Here is a 20,539-nt window from a genome sequence, read left to right on the forward strand (position 1 = left end):
TAGGCACCTAACATGGCAAGGGATTCGAGCAAATGACTTCATGATTAAGAGATTTCTCTTCTGTTGTGTTGGGGGTTAAGGGGGATAAACAGCGACAGAGGACGCAAAGTATTCTTTGAGCAAGAATAACCTAAAGCTGGAGCGTTACTAGTTACAATACAGGCCTTTATAGCCTATATTGCTGCGGTGACACAGCGATTATTTATCTGTAAGTTACCATCGCTGTAACATACCGAACTAATATCTAGATTCACTTTCAGGTTCAAAAGTTTATTCTCGAGAGTAGACTCCATCCACAATTCGGTGAGGTATGTGCACTACAATATTACCAGTTACTGTAACTGACAAGACATTTGTAGGAAAAAATTTACAACGTTCCCTAAATATCATCTCCGACTTAACCTCATTAACATATTTCAAAACTTTCACAGCGTTACTGATCGTAACATCTCTCACTCAAAGTCTAAACAATGTTACATTTATGAAACAGGTAACGTGGTTTACTTTCTTTACAGATCTTCTGATGTTTTACTTAACATCCTTTCACACTTACAGTGTATGGGGGAAGTTTTTCAACTCATGGGACCTCATGTCTAACTTTCTTTATATAGTACAACTTCTAAAATTTATATATGCAGTCTGCATTAAGTCTTCATTACGATAAGGGTAAGATGTTCTAAACTTGTATGCGTATTAACTCCATGAGCTGTCATTGGGCAAAAGTAGAGGCGTGAACACACACCTCCGAAATCAAAGGTTCTCATTGGTTAATCCTTCTCTTAGCTGATGATGTCGTGATAACTTTCGAATTGTATGACGGATTTCAAAGTAACGCAATTCTCTATAACGAAAACACTGGATACATAAAATACGTCCCAGTGAAGCTGAAGGTATATGTTTAAATACTACGAAAAAGTGAAAAGGCAACAACCAGCGTCGGCTGATTTAGAAATACGGAATTAATATGGAGAGAAAATGATAATGATTCAAAATGTGTTATGAAGTCTTTAGGAAAGTACGGTAACTTTTTACAAAAGAATTTTGCGGCTATGTCATTTCACAATTTTGCATTTGGTGGATAATGATACACGACATGTAGAGATATCCCCACATTTCTACGGAATACTGAGTCACTCGCTCAGCCAGCCGGTCGAGTTAGTTGTTGCCACTTGCCGGGTCCATCTAAAGGGAGTTGTCTTTGACTGCTGACCAACAAAAATCAACATGAGTTCTAAGGTTAGTGTTACAGTCCAAATTCTAAATGTTATCAGTCTGTGATACAGTCTGTTCATATGATACAGAATTACGGAATGGTATATAGTGCACAACTAGTATTTGATAGGCTGAGTGTGATGCTTACTTTATTGTTGTAATCTTATATTCTCATTCTTATAGAGCTATCATACGAATAAACATGTTTAGCCAGTAAATGCGTTAAATACTTGGCACCGTGTGACATGGGAATATTAATCAAGGTCGTCCATCGCTAGGAGGTAGGTTCGCGGGTATGACCTTGGAACCTCTTCCCTCAAGACTGATGATGGCAGGAAATTTCCATGTCTGTTACCATGGGATGTCTCGACAAATGCAAATGGAACCTTTTATTTATATGTATTTTTTACTGCGGTGATAATGACTAATATTGGTTTACATGCAGTTGTATATTAACACCGGTTGTAAAATGTTTACCAATATTAAGACAAATATCTTGAAGCCTAACAGGACATATAAGATATGACCTAAGTTAAGAAAACGTGAAAATTCATCCTCTCCTTACGGCAACCACCAATGATCCTTCTCCCACCCATCACCAGTACTCCCAACCTCACCATCACCCCTTCCAGTGTGCAAATTTGCACATAACTGAATTTGCTCTGCCAAGTGCCAGTACCTCATCCTATTAGAAATGTGCAGCATCCTTTTATGCTAGTCCCTGCACTCGATTTGATAGTAGCAAACATCAAATATATTCCATGAGCCATGATCCACGGCTATCTGAGAACGAAGGCGACAAGCTGGCACATTTTAAAGACTAAGTTTTTCACTTCCTCTAAAATTCATAGAGACTTTCCCTTGACTTATTTTTCCTTTTCACAGACCTCTATATAAAGGTTCGGTCTTGATGTGGACTTTTGTCCATGACTGAGGCCTCCAATTTAAAAAAGAAAATAGTTTGCATGCCGAATGCGCCACTGAAGCATTCAAGTATACTTTTCATGGAGCTTCTTCTTAGAAGGGAATTTTGTGCTAAGAAGCCTAACCCTGCTGTGTCCTTAGAGAAACCTCCTAATTCTGTTAGCAGCCGGATTCACTTGATTATGCCCTTTCTCCCACATAATGAACTGTAAAAATCTGCATATCTGGTAGATTACTTCATGAGAACTGATAAGTGAGCCGCTTGATAGTGAAAACTACTTGAAAATGCCAATAAAGCTTCACTGTTTTTAGTGCATTAAAAGGAATATTTAGACATGCAATCTCACTTCTGAAATGTCGATTTTAGTTTCGCTCGATAATATGAATTTATATGACAGTCGCCGGCATTCTCCAGTGTAACAATTTACTACACGACGAAGCAAAAGTACTCAGAACGTTGATCCACAATAGATAGCATTCACGTAATCGCCTTGGGCTCTGGTTAATAAGCTTTTACGTTTCTTAGCATGACCTTTAGACTCGCTGTGCTATGTTAATCGACGATTCTCTCTCTCTCTCTCTCTCTCTCTCTCTCTCTCTCTCTCTCTCTCTCTCTCTCTCTCTCTCTCTCTCTCTCTCTCTCTCCATACGTTCTTCAAAATTCAAATAGAACAGAAAATGTGGAGTTACTAGAGTGCACGTTTCAACAACACTGTCTCTCAGAATTACCATTATACCATCATATTTGGTTGTTACATCGATATGAACACTCCCTTAGTCGCCTTGAATGTCACATGATCCTAATTAGATTTGCTGAGAGACAACATGTGATAGTTTCATCTGAAAGTTTCAACCCGCGATATCTACAAGCAAAATAGCTCTGATATCGGATCACATTTGGCACACACACACACACACACACACACACATACACACATACACACACACACATACACACACACTTGACATACTGTCATTAACTAAATATAGTATTATTTGACGAAGGGATAATTATTCAAGGCAGAAACGATTTTAGATAATGAAATCATATCAATTAATCGTCAATAACACCGTTGCACCCATAGCTATGTCTGTATGGAATGGTAGATTACGTTATTTTCATTGGGTTGGTATTACCTTGCTTTTCATATTGATTTATGGCCATACAAATACCTACCCCAGGAAACTAATGTAACTTCACTTACATAAAAGATGGACGCAGCTGGAACAGAGCTTTGCTAATTATAACGAATCCATTATATGATTATCAGTTAGTAATATTTAATTCGCTGTCCATATAAAGTATTGGTTTACGAGACAAAAGGAATTGGGCTACCTTCGCTTAGCCTGGGGAGGCCAGATGGCAGTACCGTCGACCGCCGCCGCATTGTGTACATTCTGAGGTTGCAACAGAGGAGGCTGCCTACGTCAGGGAAACCATGGTCTTCACCTCGTACATTACACGATTAGTTTGTATGAAAAATATTTACATAGTTTCTTATTGTGTTCATGTAAGGTAAAGGACACTATCGGTGTTTATATATATATATATATATATATATATATATATATATATATATATATATATATATATATATATATATACAATAATCGATTTCCCGCGTTTTTTTTTAATATATACCGGCTCGAGAAGCTTACAACTGTTAATCCTCAAAGTGGGGAAGAGCTTTGAGACAAGCAAAATCTGGAGTTCACTAAGATGATACATCAATGCCAGAAACTTGGCCCCTACGTCACAAACCATCTAATCTAACCTAACAGCAATATTTAGAGATCACAGCGATAGTGTCTTCTAAACTATGCAATAATCCCTTTAATGAATCTGACTGAATTTTAGGGCAATTCCTTGGAGACATAAACATCAGTCTATTTTTAAGCACTGATTTTCACCATAAATTGTATAACTAAAACAAAAGTATTTTGTATGAGAATATGATTACCTAAACCTTTTTTTCTTTCCTAAAGCTATGCCATGTACTGAAACTGATTGCATAGCTTTGGTTAGATAAGGTTCTTTGGTTTGTATTCATATTACACTTGACAAAATCACTGGTCGCATCAGAGGACTCTATTCTGCCACTGTGCAAATTACACTATGAAGGTAAGATTTTATAGAAGCTTCACCCAGCAGTATTTTCTTCATTCTTTTAAATTATGTGCTGAGAATACAATTATGGACTTATCTGACTTCATGTGATTTTTTTTCATAAATGTATTTTATATGTTAGAGGAGCATGAGTACTCTAAAAGCTAAAAAAAAAAAAATTCACTTCACTGAATCACATTTACTTAACCCACTCGTACTTTCTTTAGACAATGAGAGATCTTGTAATTTTCAGACAACAAAACTGCCTACATATCTTTGCTATACAACGAAACCCCCTGTGACTTACAACTAAAGGGAAAGATCTTGTAATTTTCAGTTTCTTATATCTATTTTCCCAAGGCGAATGAGATTATGCCATCGTTTTAGAAAAACTATGAATATATTTAGAATACAATATTCATCCTACAGGAAGATTAGTGTTTGTTCTGTATTTCAAAATTGAAAATAGTTTGGTTTCATATTGAGACATCAAATAATTTTGTTTCATAATTTAAACAAATTTCATCATTCATATACCAATAGATTGATAGTCATCAGACTTCATGCTATGTGTTCTCTCTTTACATATATATTTGATCAAACTAAGAGCTATTTTCTTGGATATCTTCTAACTCAGTATGCTTTGGTAACTCTTGGCTTCCCCATTTTTAATCTTGCTGATCCAGGTTCAGTTAATGAGACTGAAAATGCATTGAGATCTGAAAAATTTGAGGAGAAAAACCACAGGTGATGGATTTGGTGATAAGCATGGTGCTTAGCTGTAATAGTGTCTTAACTATCAAGAGCAGCAGGAAAAGATTTGCCTTTTCAAGAGTGATGATTAAAATGACAGAATGTGAGTAAGAATACACTTTATTTCAAGCTAATTGTTAGAATGGTATGGTAGCTTACCAGATGTGAGGTGATCTGAAATTGCTTTAAGATGGAGGCCAATTACAAATAGAAATAGTATTCATGAGCCTTCAGATGCTGGAGAATAGTAGATAGTAAAAGTAGGGTAAAAGAAAAAGAGTAGGGCTAATTTGCTTACTCAACAATATGACATCCTTATCAGGAGAGCCTGATATTCCTATTATTAATCTTGCATCATTTGAAGCCCCTGACAAGGTGACTCCCATCCCCCTCCAGAGCACTTTTGTACTCAAACAAAACCTCACACTCTTAGCTAACCAAAACCTTCAAGCAGCACTTGGTACCATCCCCTTTGCTACGATCTGTAATAGTTTTATATGTAAGTTATGACATCCTTTAATGTTTTCCCTTTTTACCCACAGCCAGTTTTGTACTCCTACTTCCGCAGCTCCTGCTCCTGGAGAGTCAGAATTGGTAAGTCCCTTGTCCATTTTGATTCTGCATAATTATTCTCTAACTGCACCCCATGAATTACCAGATAATTTTTTCATTGTATGTAATACTCTTCAGATCCTCAGACCCAATTTTTTTGCTTTCCAATGACCTTAATTTTTTCCCTTGACCTTTCTTTTCATGTGAACTAAATCCCTCATTATGTGCTGAGAGAGACATGTGCAGATAGCCATCCCTTTGATGAGAGTTTCCAGAGGGAAAGGGCATGGGATATACAGATAGAGAGATGTGCTGGTGTGTTTACCTGATTTAGCTTTCCCATTCCAAAAATAACCTTTGTCGGCTGACTGTTATCACTTCTGTACTTTCTAGTTCCTTACTTATTCCTCCTTTGGCCTGTCAAGCTCAACTCAAACATGTTTTTCATATTTTTTTAGTAAGATTTATGATTCTCTTCTCTTGGTTATCCAAGACATGTTTACATGTACACTTCTTGATTAGTCTCTGGCCATAAGTACCTTAACTTTTAATAAGCTTTCTTAATGTGAAGTACCTTTAACAGAACTTTCATTTAGCCATTCAGATTTGCCAAGCTATCACTTTGGGTGTCTGTCTCTTAGTCATTCTCTGCCAAACTGTTTCTTTACCTTTTTGCATATTATCCTTCCTTATTTCAAATCCCTGTAAAATGCAAATGTTTATCAGATTCAGGGTTTCTTTATCATCAACAAAGAGTATAAACATGAGAAATCAGTGATATTCAACAGAGTCCTTTTTTTTCCAGTTCTGGCATACAAGGAAGTTGACTATGATTACAAGCCAATTCATCTCCTTAAACAAGAACAGGTGTGTTAAACTCTGCATTGTCTGTAGCAAACCTTTAGTGGGCAAAAGAATGCTACTTCAGGGCTTAGTTTAAGTTTTCAAAAGTTTCTGTGATACTACCTTTGTCTTTATACAACAGAATAATTGGTGTTTTCATCTAACAATGATCAAGTGAAAGTGCTAATTGACTGCCTTTCTGTGATGCCATTCCTTTGTTTAGTTAATAGGGTACATAACCCCAAGCCTGGGTAATCTGAATGTTAGAGCCTTCTGAAATTGGACATTTTGAGAATCTATTAATGTCTGGGCTCTGTTTGGGTTGTAAAAGATAAAGAAGACACTCTGGGTTATATACTTTTTGTCTGAGTTGTTGCATCAAGATAGATTACTACATGGGTAAGGTGACTGGCTGTAGAACAAAACACAATTCCATTTGGGTGAAATACTCCTTCACTGATCATCTGTTCATATGACTAACATAAACACTCAAAAAAGTATTCATTTGATATGGTGCATGATTCTCTTCCCAAACCCAGAATATATCCCAGATTTGAATATTGAACACCAAATATTTCATATTTGGGAGGATGTTCTTCAACACTATTTTTCTTTATATATTCAGTAGAGATTGCTAGATTTCCTTATGGAATTTCACAACTGTCAGTCTTTAATCTTAAAGGATTTCATAACTGTCAGTCTTAACCTCAAATGAGATAGTAATTGCCTCTCTTTCCCAACATGAAGTAACAATTACTATTTCTTTCCTGAGATACATTGATGGTCAATCCTTCCCCTTCATAAACTAAATGACATGCTTCCCTTAAAATAATTTAAGATTTGACTGTCCTTTTCAGTATATGAATTCATGATTTTCAGATACTGTCAGGATGAGATAATATAATAATACTTCTTTGAGGAATAATTACAAATGGCTTTTCACCCGAATGTTGTTTGCCATAAAATGTGGGAAAGAATAAAGAATGATAGCAATAGCTTCTTCTTTCCCACCACTACAAGTGTATCCTGGTTATTATTTCATCACCCCCTATGCCTGTCTGTTTGTCAATTGACACATTCTTCCATTCAATTTAGTACAATAACTCAAAAATGTACTTCCAATTTATACATTACCCATGAAGAGGTAACGAAAGTCAGATTTTTTGGTATGTAATTGCATACATTTGCATATTAATAAGAGGGAAAAATTTAGCAAGTGCTATAACTCAAGAATGATGAATGATAGAAAGTTCAAAGGTGAACATATGTGTGCAGTAAACAAAGACAGATGTCATGGCATGTAATTTTATAAGTTACTGGGCTCCACTAATTTTTCCCTTATATTCAACTTTTGGCAGGACATTAAGCAACACATGGCGATCATTTAAACGATTTCAGTATGTTATTAGCTACATATTCTATCCCTAGTTTAATTATTAATTCCTAGGCTGTTTGTAAAGTCAGATGATAAACGTTATTTCTCCTCAGGTGAGTGATGAGTACAAGAAGCTGAATCCAATGGGCCAGGTGCCAGCGTTAATCATCAACAATAACACAATGACACAGTCGGTGAGTTGTTACTTTTTGTTTTAAAGGGGAATATAACTTGCCCCTGTGAAGGAGAAGGGTCGGAAACCCAGGGCAGTGATGTACTATTGGGTTGAATACAAGCAGTTTTTTTTTTTTCATGTATAAGGAAATATTGGACAAGAGGGCTGTATTGCCAGTATTCAACTTTGCTATGTTTCTACTATATATATTGACTCTGTCTTTCCAGATAAGCATCATGGAATATCTAGAGGAAGCCTACCCTCAGAAACCAATGCTACCAAAGGACTTCTTCCTTAGGGCAAAGGTAAAGCTTGTCCTACTTTTATTTCTATAACATTCACTGTCTCTCAGTATACTCATTATTATAAACAGGAAAAAAAATGAGAAAGTTTGCAGTTATGTCATTCTTTACCACAAATCACCTTCTGCCATCCACTCTTAGGTAGTGCAAATATTCTACATGCTTTGAATTTGTGTTAACTTTCCTTAGCATCTGTTGCCCTATTCACTTCAGTGATGTATCTCAGTTAATACATACACACACATGCACACACACTTCCTACCCCAGGAGTCCCTTCTATTCTTGAGGCTCCTGCAGCATTCAGTAAGCTGGCAACATCCATTGGCTGGGACAGAGCAGGGCTTTGAGTAGGAAGTAATTAGTGTATTCTTTATGGTATATATATATTTTTATTATTATTATTATTATACTTTGTCGCTGTCTCCCATGTTAGCGAGGTATTGCAAGGAAACAGATGAAAGAATGGCCCTACCCACCTACATACACATGTATATACATACACATCCACACACGCACATATACATGATTATACATCTCAATGTATACATATATATACACACACAGACATACATATATACACATGTACATAATTCATACTGTCTGCCCTTATTCATTCCTGTCGCCACCCCGCCACAGATGAAACGACAATCCCCCTTCCCCTGCATGTATGCGAGGTAGCGCTAGGAAAAGACGACAGAGGCCACATTCGTTCACACTCATTCTCTAGCTGTCATGTATAATGCACCGAAACCACAGCTCCCTTTCCACATCCAGGCCCCACAAAACTTTCCATGGTTTACCCCAGACGCTTCACATGCCCTGGTTCAATCCATTGACAGCACGTCAACCCTGGTATACCACATCATTCCAATTCACTCTATTCCTTGCATGCCTTTCATCCTCCTGCATGTTCAGGCCCCAATCACTCAAAATCTTTTTCACTCCATCTCTCCACCTCCAATTTGGTCTCCCACTTCTCGTTCCCTCCACCTCTGCACACATGTCCTCTTTGTCAATCTTTCCTCACTCATTCTCTCTATGTGACCAAACTATTTCAAAACACCCTCTTCTGCTCTCTGAACCACTCTTTTTATTACCACACATCTCTCTTACCCTTTCATTACTTACTCGACCAAACTACTTCACACCGCATATTGTCCTCAAACATCTCAATTCCAACACATCCACCCTCCTTCGCACAACCCTAGCTAATAGCCCACGCCTTACAACAATATAACATTGTCGGAACCACTATTCCTTCAGAAATATCCATTTTTGCTTTCCAAGATAATGTTCTCGCCTTCCACACATTCTTCAGTGCTCCCAGAACCTTTGCCCACTCCCTCATCCTGTGACTCTTTTCCACTTCCATGGTTCCATCCGCTGTTATATCCACTCTCAGATATCTAAAACACTTCACTTTCTCCAGTTTTTCTCCATTCAAACTTACCTCCCAATTGACTTGTCCCTCAACTCTACTGTACCTGATAAGCTTGCTTTTTATTCACATTTACTATCAGCTTTCTTCTTTCACACCTTTTACCAAACTCAGTCACCAGCTTCTTCAGTTTCTAACCCAAATCATCCACCAGCACTGTATCATTAGCGAACAACAACTGACTCACTTCCCAAGCCCTCTCATTCACAACAGACTGCATACTTGCCCCTCTCTCAAAAACTCTTGCATTCACCTCCCTAACAACCCCATCCATAAACAAATTAAACAACCATGGAGACATCATGCACCCCTGACACAAACTGACATTCACTGGGAACCAATCACTTTCCTTTCTTCCTATTCGTATACAAGCCTTACATCCTCGATGCTTCTAGCAACTTGCCTCCTTCGCCATATAATCTTAACTTCCACAGAGCATCTCTATCAACTCTATCATATGCCTTCTCCAGATCCATAAATGCTACATACAAATCCATCTGTTTTTCTAAGTATTTCTCACATACATTCTTCAAAGCAAACACCTGATCCACGCATCCTCTACCACTTCTGAAATCACACTGCTCTTCCCCAATCTGATGCTCTGTAAATGCCTTCACCCTCTCAATCAATACCCTCCCATATAATTTCCCAGGAATACTCAACAAACTTATACCTCTGTAATCTGAACACTCACCTTTATCCCCTCTGCCTTTGTACAATGGTACCATGCATGCATTCCACCAATCCTCAGGCACTTCACCATGAACCATACATACATTGAATATCCTCACCAGCCAGTCAACAAAACAGTCACCCCCTTTTTTAATAAATTCCACAGCAATACCATCCAAAGCCGCCACCTTGCCAGCTTTCATCTTCTGCAAAGCTTCCACTACCTCTGTTTACCAAACCATTCTCCCTGACCCTCTCACTTTGCACACCACCTCAACCAAAACACTCTATATCTGCCACTCTATCATCTTACACATTCAGCAAACCTTCAAAATACTCACTCCATCTCCTTCTCACATCACCACTACTTGTTATTACCTCCTCATTTGCCTCCTTAACCTATGTTCCCATTTGTTCTCTTGTCTTACGCTCTTTATTTACCTCCTTCCAAAACATCTTTTTATCCTCCTTAAAATTTAACGATACTCTCTCACCCCTACTCTCATTCACCCTCTTTTTCACCTCTTGCACCTTTCTCTTGACCTGCTGCCACTTTCTTTTATACATCTACCAGTCATTTGCAATATTTCCCTGCAGAAATCTTCCAAATGCTTCTCCCTTCTCTTTCACTAGTAATCGTCCTTCAGTATTTTTATCAAGCTATTCACTTTCACTTCATTCCTATGGGTGTAGTACATACATCTGTTGACATTGTTATTATTATTATTATTGTTATTGTCAATACTATTATTATTTTACACTCTCCATTGTCCGAGACCCTCAGGGCTCTAATAGTACTAGTTAAGTGAATTTTCCTTGTCAAAGAAAGAATAAAAAGTGAATTTAGGATAATACAGAAAAATCATAAAAACAAAATAAGAAAATAATGCATTGGCTTACACTGAAATGTATACTGTACTCACCCACCTGGTCTTCAGGTCTCCGTTTGTAGACTACTTGTAGTATTACACTAGCTACTGCACCACAGCAGTACACCACATTCTTTTCTATAAGTATTACAGTAACTACTGCACCACAGCAGTACACCACATTCTTTTCTATAAGTATTACAGTAACTACTGCACTACAGCAGTACACCACATTCTTTTCTATTGTGTTATACTGCACACGTATTTTTATTTTCATTCACTTTAAAAGCATAAGGCACGTAAAACATTGTACTACTAGTAACCACACTTCACATTACTGTTCTGTATGATCCACTTAAATTGACAGATTGACAAAAATACTTTTCATATTATTATATACATATGTCCATTACTGTACACAAATTTTCTCTTTTGGTCAGATTCATAAAATTAACTGCCATCTTTCAAGCAGTAAATTCTTAACTGCATAGGCATATATAAAGGTTGCAAAATTCAAATAATTCACTCCCTTTAAAATAGCATTACAAGATGCCATAGGCAGCCTGGGGATATGGGACATTTAAGACCTTTAGAGGTTTGTGGAGGCTCTATTAAGGTCTTGGGAAGCTTATAAATCAAATAGCTTTTCAGATGAAGTATTTTTTACATTTTTCTAAATTTTTCATCAAGTCAGTACCTGTGAGAGATACTTCCTCCATATATACAAATTTTCTAAAATGAATGATCAAGGAATGTTTATTTTCTGTATTTGCTATTAATCAACATCACTGAATATACACTTGGTCATGATAAAAAAAATTATGTCAGTCAAAAGAGGAACTTAAATCACAAAATGCAATGTAATGCAAATCCACTGAAGAAAAAACACTTTAATTTTATGGGCTAATGCCTTAATGCAGTGGTATGCTGCAACTGATTTCCATCTATGTCATCCAGGTCATTGCTCTCAGCAAATGGTGTAGTGTTGGGCTCCATTGTATGTGAAAGAGCTGGGAATCACTGATATAGGGCTGAGCCCTAATGTGGGGCTCAACCTCCCAGGTTTAGGGCGGACACATCAGATTGCGTAATGATTTACATTATCATTGGACATTATGTGTGTATTCTTGAAAAGGTTTTGAATATCTTTTTTTTTTAGGAAACGTGAGTATATAAGGTGCTCTTACTCAGCATGTGGGATGTGTAACCTGAATACCATTTAGAAAATTTAATTTCACATCAGATTAACGCCATGTAACTTGTAGAGTGTTGTCATTAGATAGTTCATTGACACCAGCACCATATCCAGGTAACCGCGGGAAAACGTCAAACTTGTCATCCATCCTCATCCACTTTTCTATTTAACTATCCTCTAAGTCAGCAATAGGATTATTTGGATGAGCAGGTTGTAAAACACTAATGAATCAAAATGTCGGTTAGGCCTACTTGTTAACAAAACCTTCGGTTTCTTCCTGGTCACACTAGGAATCCGGTAACACATCAGTCAACCTGATTACTCGACGCATGACGTAGTGTGACGTCATACATAATCCACCTTAATACTTCATTTTTTTTTCTGAACATTAATCTTGCCACAGTCAGAGTTCAGTAGATACCAAAGAATGTCTCGTTTATGGATACGCCTCACATTAGTGGGTATGATAAATAACACTGGAGAAGGGGCTAGATATATTATAAAGAAGTTCCCGAGATTAATTCAGCTTCAGGGGATATGCGCTACAATTATCCAGAGGAATTACTGTGAAGTCTTCAAGCATACTAGTCTTTCTGAATTCTGACTTGACCTCACGCACGAAATAGTGATACAAGCATTCACGGAAAATAACTTTATTCATCTAACCATTACCTTGCGCTTTGTAGTGTCCAGAGAAATGGGTAACACCTTTAAAGGATAAAGTCCACCATGCAATACTAAGGGCTTCAGCTTGTGGAGTCTTGCCGTAGCTTATTCGTTCCTGTTTTTCTTAAATTCTGACTTATTCTTTTCATCACAACCTGCCACCGTTGACATCCGCATTCCACGTAATAACAGCCCAACTGAATCAGGTATTAATCCTTGTCTGTCGACAAGTCCTGCATGTGAGAAGGAACACGTTTGTAAGAGTACCTGTCCTGCTAACCATTACTCACTGGCTACAGTGAAAACAAGTGCCATGATTTTTCTTGCGTTTTGTTAGGCTAGCCCAAGAAAAAGTTACACTTCTCTTCACATCCCATCTTCTCGTATTACTGCTTACATTTACAGTTAAGTAGATGGTCGGTGATACACGTTCATCAGGTTGCATAGGGATCATCGTTCTTTTACTGGTTCCTTGCTGGCATCAACATGAGTGACTTTCAAAAGTTTAGTTTTCTGTTGCCTGCAGCCATAAATTGTGAATAACCCGATCCCGAAGCCCGTCGTTAATCTGTTACGAGGTTTACTCCTGTTCAGATACCTTTGTCAGTCTGATGTAAAGACAGGACAGATAGCTTTCTCCCCTCCCGCCTCAAATGGTAAGTGGGGACTACTATCATGGGAGTCATGGCGATGGATGAAAACCAGCAACAAATAGTAATTTATTGAAAGAAATCAAAATTTTCTTCCAGTGTGCCAACGTCATCCTCTTTAACAACATATATAAGCAACGTTGCTATTCCGTTGGTAAATTATCTGATGCTTACTAGAACAAACTAATTTCAACGCTATACTGTACTAGTGGCACAATATATGTTGGGTCATTTTTGTGCACATCATTTGCTGTTCAAAATATTTGTTTTGCAATGAAAATCATGATTTAAATGACGCTTACCCTCCATCGAAACCACAACCTTGGTGTCCTATATAAGCATTACATACTTCAAGACTGAGGGCGACTTATAAGTTTGCTTGGACAGTAATGAAAAGCTGAAATGTTTCGTAATATAACATTTCGTCAAAGCGCAGTTTTTTCAGTTATTCGAATGTCTCAAAATACAGCTGTTGTTCAGAGGTTTCTCTTGAGACCAGCGATTAATTTTGGATGAAAAGATTATTACTGCCTTCTTACACCTAATACCAGGTCCTCCCATGTCTCCCCCCCCCCCAACTCACACTCTCACACACACACACACAGTATGCCCTAAGTACCACGAACGTTAGCTCACTTTTATTTTGCATTTTTTTTTTTATACTTTGTCGCTGTCTCCCGCGTTTGCGAGGTAGCGCAAGGAAACAGACGAAAGAAATGGCCCCCCCCCCCATACACATGTACATACACACGTCCACACACGCAAATATACATACCTACACAGCTTTCCATGGTTTACCCCAGACGCTTCACATGCCTTGCTTCAAATCCACTGACAGCACGTCAACCCCTGTATACCACATGACTCCAATTCACTCTATTTCTTGCCCTCCTTTCACCCTCCTGCATGTTCAGGCCCCGATCACACAAAATCTTTTTCACTCCATCTTTCCACCTCCAATTTGGTCTCCCTCTTCTCCTCGTTCCCTCCACCTCCGACACATATATCCTCTTGGTCAATCTCTCCTCACTCATTCTCTCCATGTGCCCAAACCATTTCAAAACACCCTCTTCTGCTCTCTCAACCACGCTCTTTTTATTTCCACACATCTCTCTTACCCTTACGTTACTTACTCGATCAAATATTGCATATAGGGTGCAATATTTTGCTTTTAGGAGTATTTCTTTCATTTCATATTGTAACAATAAAGGTTTTGCTTATTTATGAGTGTCGTAAATAACTATTAGCAATTAAATGGTGTTTCGGTTTTTCATCCTGACGAGGAAAATATTTAATGATGCCATATTTCTGGGTTTTCTGGTTGTCATTGATAAACTTCTTACTATTATTATTATTATTATTATTATTATTATTATTATTATTAAATTCTAAAACCCTTTTCTCTGTGTCCCTCATGCAATTATTGTAGAAATAACATTTTGCCATGCACGCTGTCAAAGAAGTAATAGATTATCTGGCATTATGTTAATTACTATTAAAATTTTGTGTTCTTTGAAGTTACAAGTTTTTGAAATATTTTTCTGTGGTGAAGGTGCGCGAGGTTTGTGAAGTGATAGGCTCAGGCATCCAGCCCCTGCAGAACCTTTCCGTGCTTCAGAGTTATGGCGACAAGAAGATGGAAAGGGGACACTTCTACATTAACAATGGTTTCATTGGTAAGCATCTCTTAGTGCAAGTAATATCTTGACAACAGAAGTGTACGGCTTTGGTAAGTGGAAGAAATCGTATGGTTATCAGCGATAGTTTAAAAAATGGAAAGTAAATCTTGCGGGGCATTACAGCTTGGAAATCAATTTCAGTTTTACCGATGTTAAAGGTTTGCGTCAGAAACTGGTAGATGATTATGCTGTAAGTTTCATATTTCACCATTAAATGTTCCCATTATCTGTACTTCTTTTTTATATATATTAAACGGCCTCTCCCGTATGTATCAAAACCAGAGCCTAGCTCGTATTGCCAAGTCCCACAGATTAGTCCTTGGTTTACGTTGACTATATGCTAGTTCAGTCCATGATCAGTACATGGCCCCTCATGTACCATCTCAGTCCCGCCCAATTCATTCTGCCATTATGGCCCTTGCACAGCTCTCATCCTCCTGAACGTTAAGGTCCTGATACCCTTATGCCATCATTCCTGATACCCTTATGCCATCTCCACTCCATCTTTCCATGTCTTTTTCAGTCTCCTTCCCTTCACTCCCACCCATTCCTTTCTAGGTGTCCATGATTAAAAAGAACAGTTAGAGGATGAATGTTTTGGAAATTAAATGCTTAACGATAAAAGTTGGTTTCAGAAGTGGTAGAGGATGTGTGGATCAGGTGTTTGCTTTGAAGAATGTATGTGAGAAATACTTAGAAAAGCAAATGGATTTGTATGTAGCATTTATGGATCTGGAGAAGGCATATGATAGAGTTGATAGAGATGCTCTGTGGAAGGTATTAAGAATATATGGTGTGGGAGGAAAGTTGTTAGAAGCAGTGAAAAGTTTTTATCGAGGATGTAAGGCATGTGTACGTGTAGGAAGAGAGGAAAGTGATTGGTTCTCAGTGAATGTAGGTTTGCGGCAGGGATGTGTGATGTCTCCATGGTTGTTTAATTTGTTTATGGATGGGGTTGTAAGGGAGGTAAATGCAAGAGTCCTGGAAAGAGGGGCAAGTATGAAGTCTGTTGGGGATGAGAGAGCTTGGGAAGTGAGTCAGTTGTTGTTCGCTGATGATACAGCGCTGGTGGCTGATTCATGTGAGAAACTGCAGAAGCTGGTGACTGAGTTTGGTAAAGTGTGTGGAAGAAGAAAGTTGAGAGTAAATGTGAATAAGAGCAAGGTTATTAGGTACAGTAGGGGTGAGGGTCAAGTCAATTGGGAGGTGAGTTTGAATGGAGAAAAACTGGAGGAAGTGAAGTGTTTTAGATATCTGGGAGTGGATCTGTCAGCGGATGGAACCATGGAAGCGGAAGTGGATCATAGGGTGGGGGAGGGGGCGAAAATTTTGGGAGCCTTGAAAAATGTGTGGAAGTCGAGAACATTATCTCGGAAAGCAAAAATGGGTATGTTTGAGGGAATAGTGGTTCCAACAATGTTGTATGGTTGCGAGGCGTGGGCTATGGATAGAGATGTGCGCAGGAGGATGGATGTGCTGGAAATGAGATGTTTGAGGACAATGTGTGGTGTGAGGTGGTTTGATCGAGTAAGTAACGTAAGGGTGAGAGAGATGTGTGGAAATAAAAAGAGCGTGGTTGAGAGAGCAGAAGAGGGTGTTTTGAAATGGTTTGGGCACATGGAGAGAATGAGTGAGGAGAGATTGACCAAGAGGATATATGTGTCGGAGGTGGAGGGAACGAGGAGAAGAGGGAGACCAAATTGGAGGTGGAAAGATGGAGTGAAAAAGATTTTGTGTGATCGGGGCCTGAACATGCAGGAGGGTGAAAGGAGGGCAAGAAATAGAGTGAATTGGAGTCATGTGGTATACAGGGGTTGACGTGATGTCAGTGGATTGAAGCAAGGCATGTGAAGCGTCTGGGGTAAACCATGGAAAGCTGTGTAGGTATGTATATTTGCGTGTGTGGACGAGTGTATGTACATGTGTATGGGGGGGGGGTTGGGCCATTTCTTTCGTCTGTTTCCTTGCGCTACCTCGCAAACGCGGGAGACAGCGACAAAGTATAAAAAAAAAAAAAAAAAAAAAAAAAAATGATATGATAGTGTAAAAGGTCTGATAGTAATTAGAAGAGAACTTATGAGAGAGTTAAAGAGGTTGTGCTTGAAAGGGTTTGTATGTATCGAGAGGATGAGTGAGGAGAGGCAGATTTAAGGGGTATACATGTAAAAGGTCTGATAGTAATTAGAAGAGAACTTATGAGAGAGTTAAAGAGGTTGTGCTTGAAAGGGTTTGTATGTATCGAGAGGATGAGTGAGGAGAGGCAGATTTAAGGGGTATACATGTTGGAAGTTGAGGGAACAGGGAGAGAGGGGAAATAGAGGAGGTGGGAAGATGGAATGATGATGCTGTGAGTGACCTGGGACTAAATATGCGGGAAAGTGTGAGGAATGCATGGGTTAAGGCAAATTGGAGTGATTTGGTATTCAAGTGGTGACATGCTGTTTCTGGCCAGAACTAGGGCAAATGAAGCAGTCGGGGAAACCACAGAAAGGTCTACAGTACTTAGCATTTTGCTGGGGAGGCTTTGGTCTCAATGCAAATAAATGAAAGCCATTCTTTTGAAGAAGTTTTAGGAGCATCTGTGCAAATAGTTTGTTATTAGTAACAGATTTTTCTGATCCCTTCATTATCTCTTTAGCCTTTTCTCATATTTCCATTTACTTTTTATGGCTGCTTCCATTTATTATTGCATGTCAATCTTACTTTATTTCTTTGTTTACCGTTAGGTATTTTATTATCTTATTCAGATATATGTCTGTGTCATCAAGTTTTCATTTTTTAGCCTTAGAACAGTTGCTAGCAGGATGTGCTGGAAAGTATTCAGTTGGTGATGAAGTGACTCTGGCTGACTGCTGCCTTGTTCCCCAGGTCTATAATGCTAACAGGTGAGGCTTATGTTTCTGATATTATGGCCAAAACTGATGATTATGGTCATTTTTCTTTGTGTAGCTAGCTAGGCTTGCTTTTGATAGTTCTGCAGTAATGATAGATAATGACCAGTAAATATAAATGGCATGTCAAAAATTATGTTTTTTGTTCCTTGATCATGTTAAGGGATGTTACTGTACTCTGCTTGCATGTGGTTCTGCTGCAAGTGAAAAGTCACCACTGAGGCTATCATCAGAAGTGGATGAATATGGATGGACCACAGTCTCATCAAGGAACTTATTCCAAACTAGTCCATCATTTCTCAAGCACAGCCTTGAAACTCCAAGATCCCCCTAAATGAAAGCCTTAATGCTTAGTAGTAGTCATAAAGCTCATCTTATGCAAATAATTTTGAACAGTGTTTCACATGACTTTACAGAAAGCTCTTCTTTATGCTATACTGAATAGAGCACAGGAGCCATATTGCTTAAAGAAAAACATTTATGGGAAATGTCATTGCATCCTTCCATAAAAAGGACTTGACAAAAAGATAAGGAATGCATTGGAAACAGCCCATTTTGCCATTAAAAGAAATGATAACACTCATGGAGACTACTTCACCAGGACTAAAATGGTTCACTGATGATAGTTCCTAACATGCTGGATGACAGTTTAACCATCCTCTGGACTAACTTGCACAGGGCACTGCCAGTCTCATATGTCATTGGTCTCATCAGAAGTCCTTGCTAATGAACCTTTGGTAGTGATAACTAAAGCAGACAATGGTGGGGGTGTTATTGTAATGTACAATAACGTAATGAGGCCTTTTTTTTTCAATAATTGGTTTTCAAAAGAAAAGATGAAACAAAATGTGTACTTGTTTATAAGCTTGATGTTTCCCTGATGTGTTTTTTCTCCATATAAAAGACTCTTAAAACTTGTTTCTTCATCAAATAATTATTTCCATAAACTCTCCATTAAAACTGATTTTTATATATGGTACTTAGTAAATCTGCTGAAAATAGTGCTGGCATAGGTATATCAAGTAATCACATACACTGGTTTTCAGATTCAAAGTTGATATGACACAGTTTCCCATTATCACTCGTGTTCATGAAGCTCTTGTGAACTTGGAGGCTTTCAAGGCAGCCCACCCCTCCAACCAACCAGATTGTCCTGAAGATCTCAAGTAACTCACACATGAGCCAAATGTTTTGAAAATGTCCAGAGATTCTGGGACAATTGTTAATATAAGTAAGTGATGAATTATAGGTTATATTGATAAAAACTGATTTTGTCCCTGAAAATGATAATTATAATGTTTTCCTTAAAGCTTTGTATGGCATAAGAATAGTGTAATGTTCCTCATGGAACTTTGGTATTACTTTAGTTATTTTAGGCAAGACTGTGTGTTTTTGTAGCCTGAACCATTGACACTGCGCATGGTATCCAGACCTCTTTGAATTCAAATAGTGACCAGTATGATTTTGTCAAAATAGCTTTTTGAGAAACTGTTTTAGACTGTGATATTTACCAGCTAATACAGTACCTATATAGATCAGAGATTGAATTATGAAGAGAATAAAAAAGATTTGAATTATTTTCCTTACTTCTTAGATAAATAAATTTGTAAAGATAATTTTTTATAATCCTTCACAGTTATTGATAGAAATTATTTACCCATTCACTGTTATTTATTAGTGTATTGAATTTACCTAAACACAATTATCAGTTAATGTAAAGAAAACAACCATTTACAGTAATCCATTTGATAGGTGTTCTTGGATGCCTTTTGTATGTGTTAACTGTGAGCAAGAAGTCAGCCTAGAGGTAGCTGCATCATAATCAGCGGATGGGGCGTAAAGCATCTTCAGGAATCTTCCTGCCCCAAAGAAACCCACTTCCCCTGTTTCTTTGAATGTGGCATCAAAGCTACTGCAGCTCCATGAAAGGAGTCCCTGGGTCTATTACTGTTCACAAAGAATTCATTTATTTACTCAAGAGTAATGATTACCAACTTGGAAAGGTGATTGAACATTTTATATTCTAATGGTGAAGTTATAGTACAGATCTTTGAAGGCTGTTCTCATTACTTATGAAAGCAGATAAATTCACCAAAGGAAGTAATGGCAACTTGTTCAAACTACAAATGTTTTCTGGAAATATATTTTGGCTCTCTATCATTTTATAAATCAAGAACAAACCTATCACATGTCCACATTTCTTACAGTTTGCTCATCCTCCATATTCAATCTTTGA

General features: G+C 38.0%; 1 protein-coding gene and 1 long non-coding RNA gene across 3 annotated transcripts in view; one reads left to right on the top strand and one right to left on the bottom strand.

The window, feature by feature from the left end:
- The window catches only part of LOC139765196 (uncharacterized), a 196,683-nt gene extending 183,538 nt beyond the window's left edge, over positions 1-13,145 (bottom strand). Inside the window, exon 1 of the long non-coding RNA XR_011716604.1 lies at positions 11,277-13,145. This is a non-coding gene — a long non-coding RNA (uncharacterized lncRNA). The remainder of the gene's footprint in view (positions 1-11,276) is intronic.
- LOC139765194 (probable maleylacetoacetate isomerase 2) lies at positions 1,117-19,919 on the top strand. Of its 2 annotated transcripts, none has more exons than XM_071692484.1 (8): positions 1,117-1,236; positions 5,539-5,590; positions 6,354-6,415; positions 7,880-7,960; positions 8,169-8,246; positions 15,286-15,409; positions 18,195-18,297; positions 19,350-19,919. In XM_071692484.1, the coding sequence occupies exons 1-8, from the start codon at positions 1,225-1,227 to the stop codon at positions 19,471-19,473; spliced, it is 636 nt and encodes a 211-aa protein (XP_071548585.1). In that variant the 5' UTR covers positions 1,117-1,224; the 3' UTR covers positions 19,474-19,919. The 2 variants fall into 2 exon arrangements, with proteins under 2 accessions (XP_071548585.1, XP_071548584.1); XM_071692483.1 differs by lacking the exon at positions 1,117-1,236 and adding an exon at positions 3,561-3,605.
- The last annotated feature ends 620 nt before the right edge of the window (positions 19,920-20,539 follow it).

This window comes from Panulirus ornatus, chromosome 53, assembly GCF_036320965.1.
Source record: "Panulirus ornatus isolate Po-2019 chromosome 53, ASM3632096v1, whole genome shotgun sequence".
NCBI classification, from domain to species: domain Eukaryota; kingdom Metazoa; phylum Arthropoda; class Malacostraca; order Decapoda; family Palinuridae; genus Panulirus; species Panulirus ornatus.

Coding starts and splice junctions, on each gene's coding strand:
- LOC139765194 (XM_071692483.1), top strand. CDS start 3,576: ATGGTCTTCACCTCGTACATTACACGATTA. Junction 8,247..15,285: donor ACTTCTTCCTTAGGGCAAAG/GTAAAGCTTGTC, acceptor TCTGTGGTGAAG/GTGCGCGAGGTTTGTGAAGT. Junction 18,298..19,349: donor CAGGTCTATAATGCTAACAG/GTGAGGCTTATG, acceptor ACTGGTTTTCAG/ATTCAAAGTTGATATGACAC.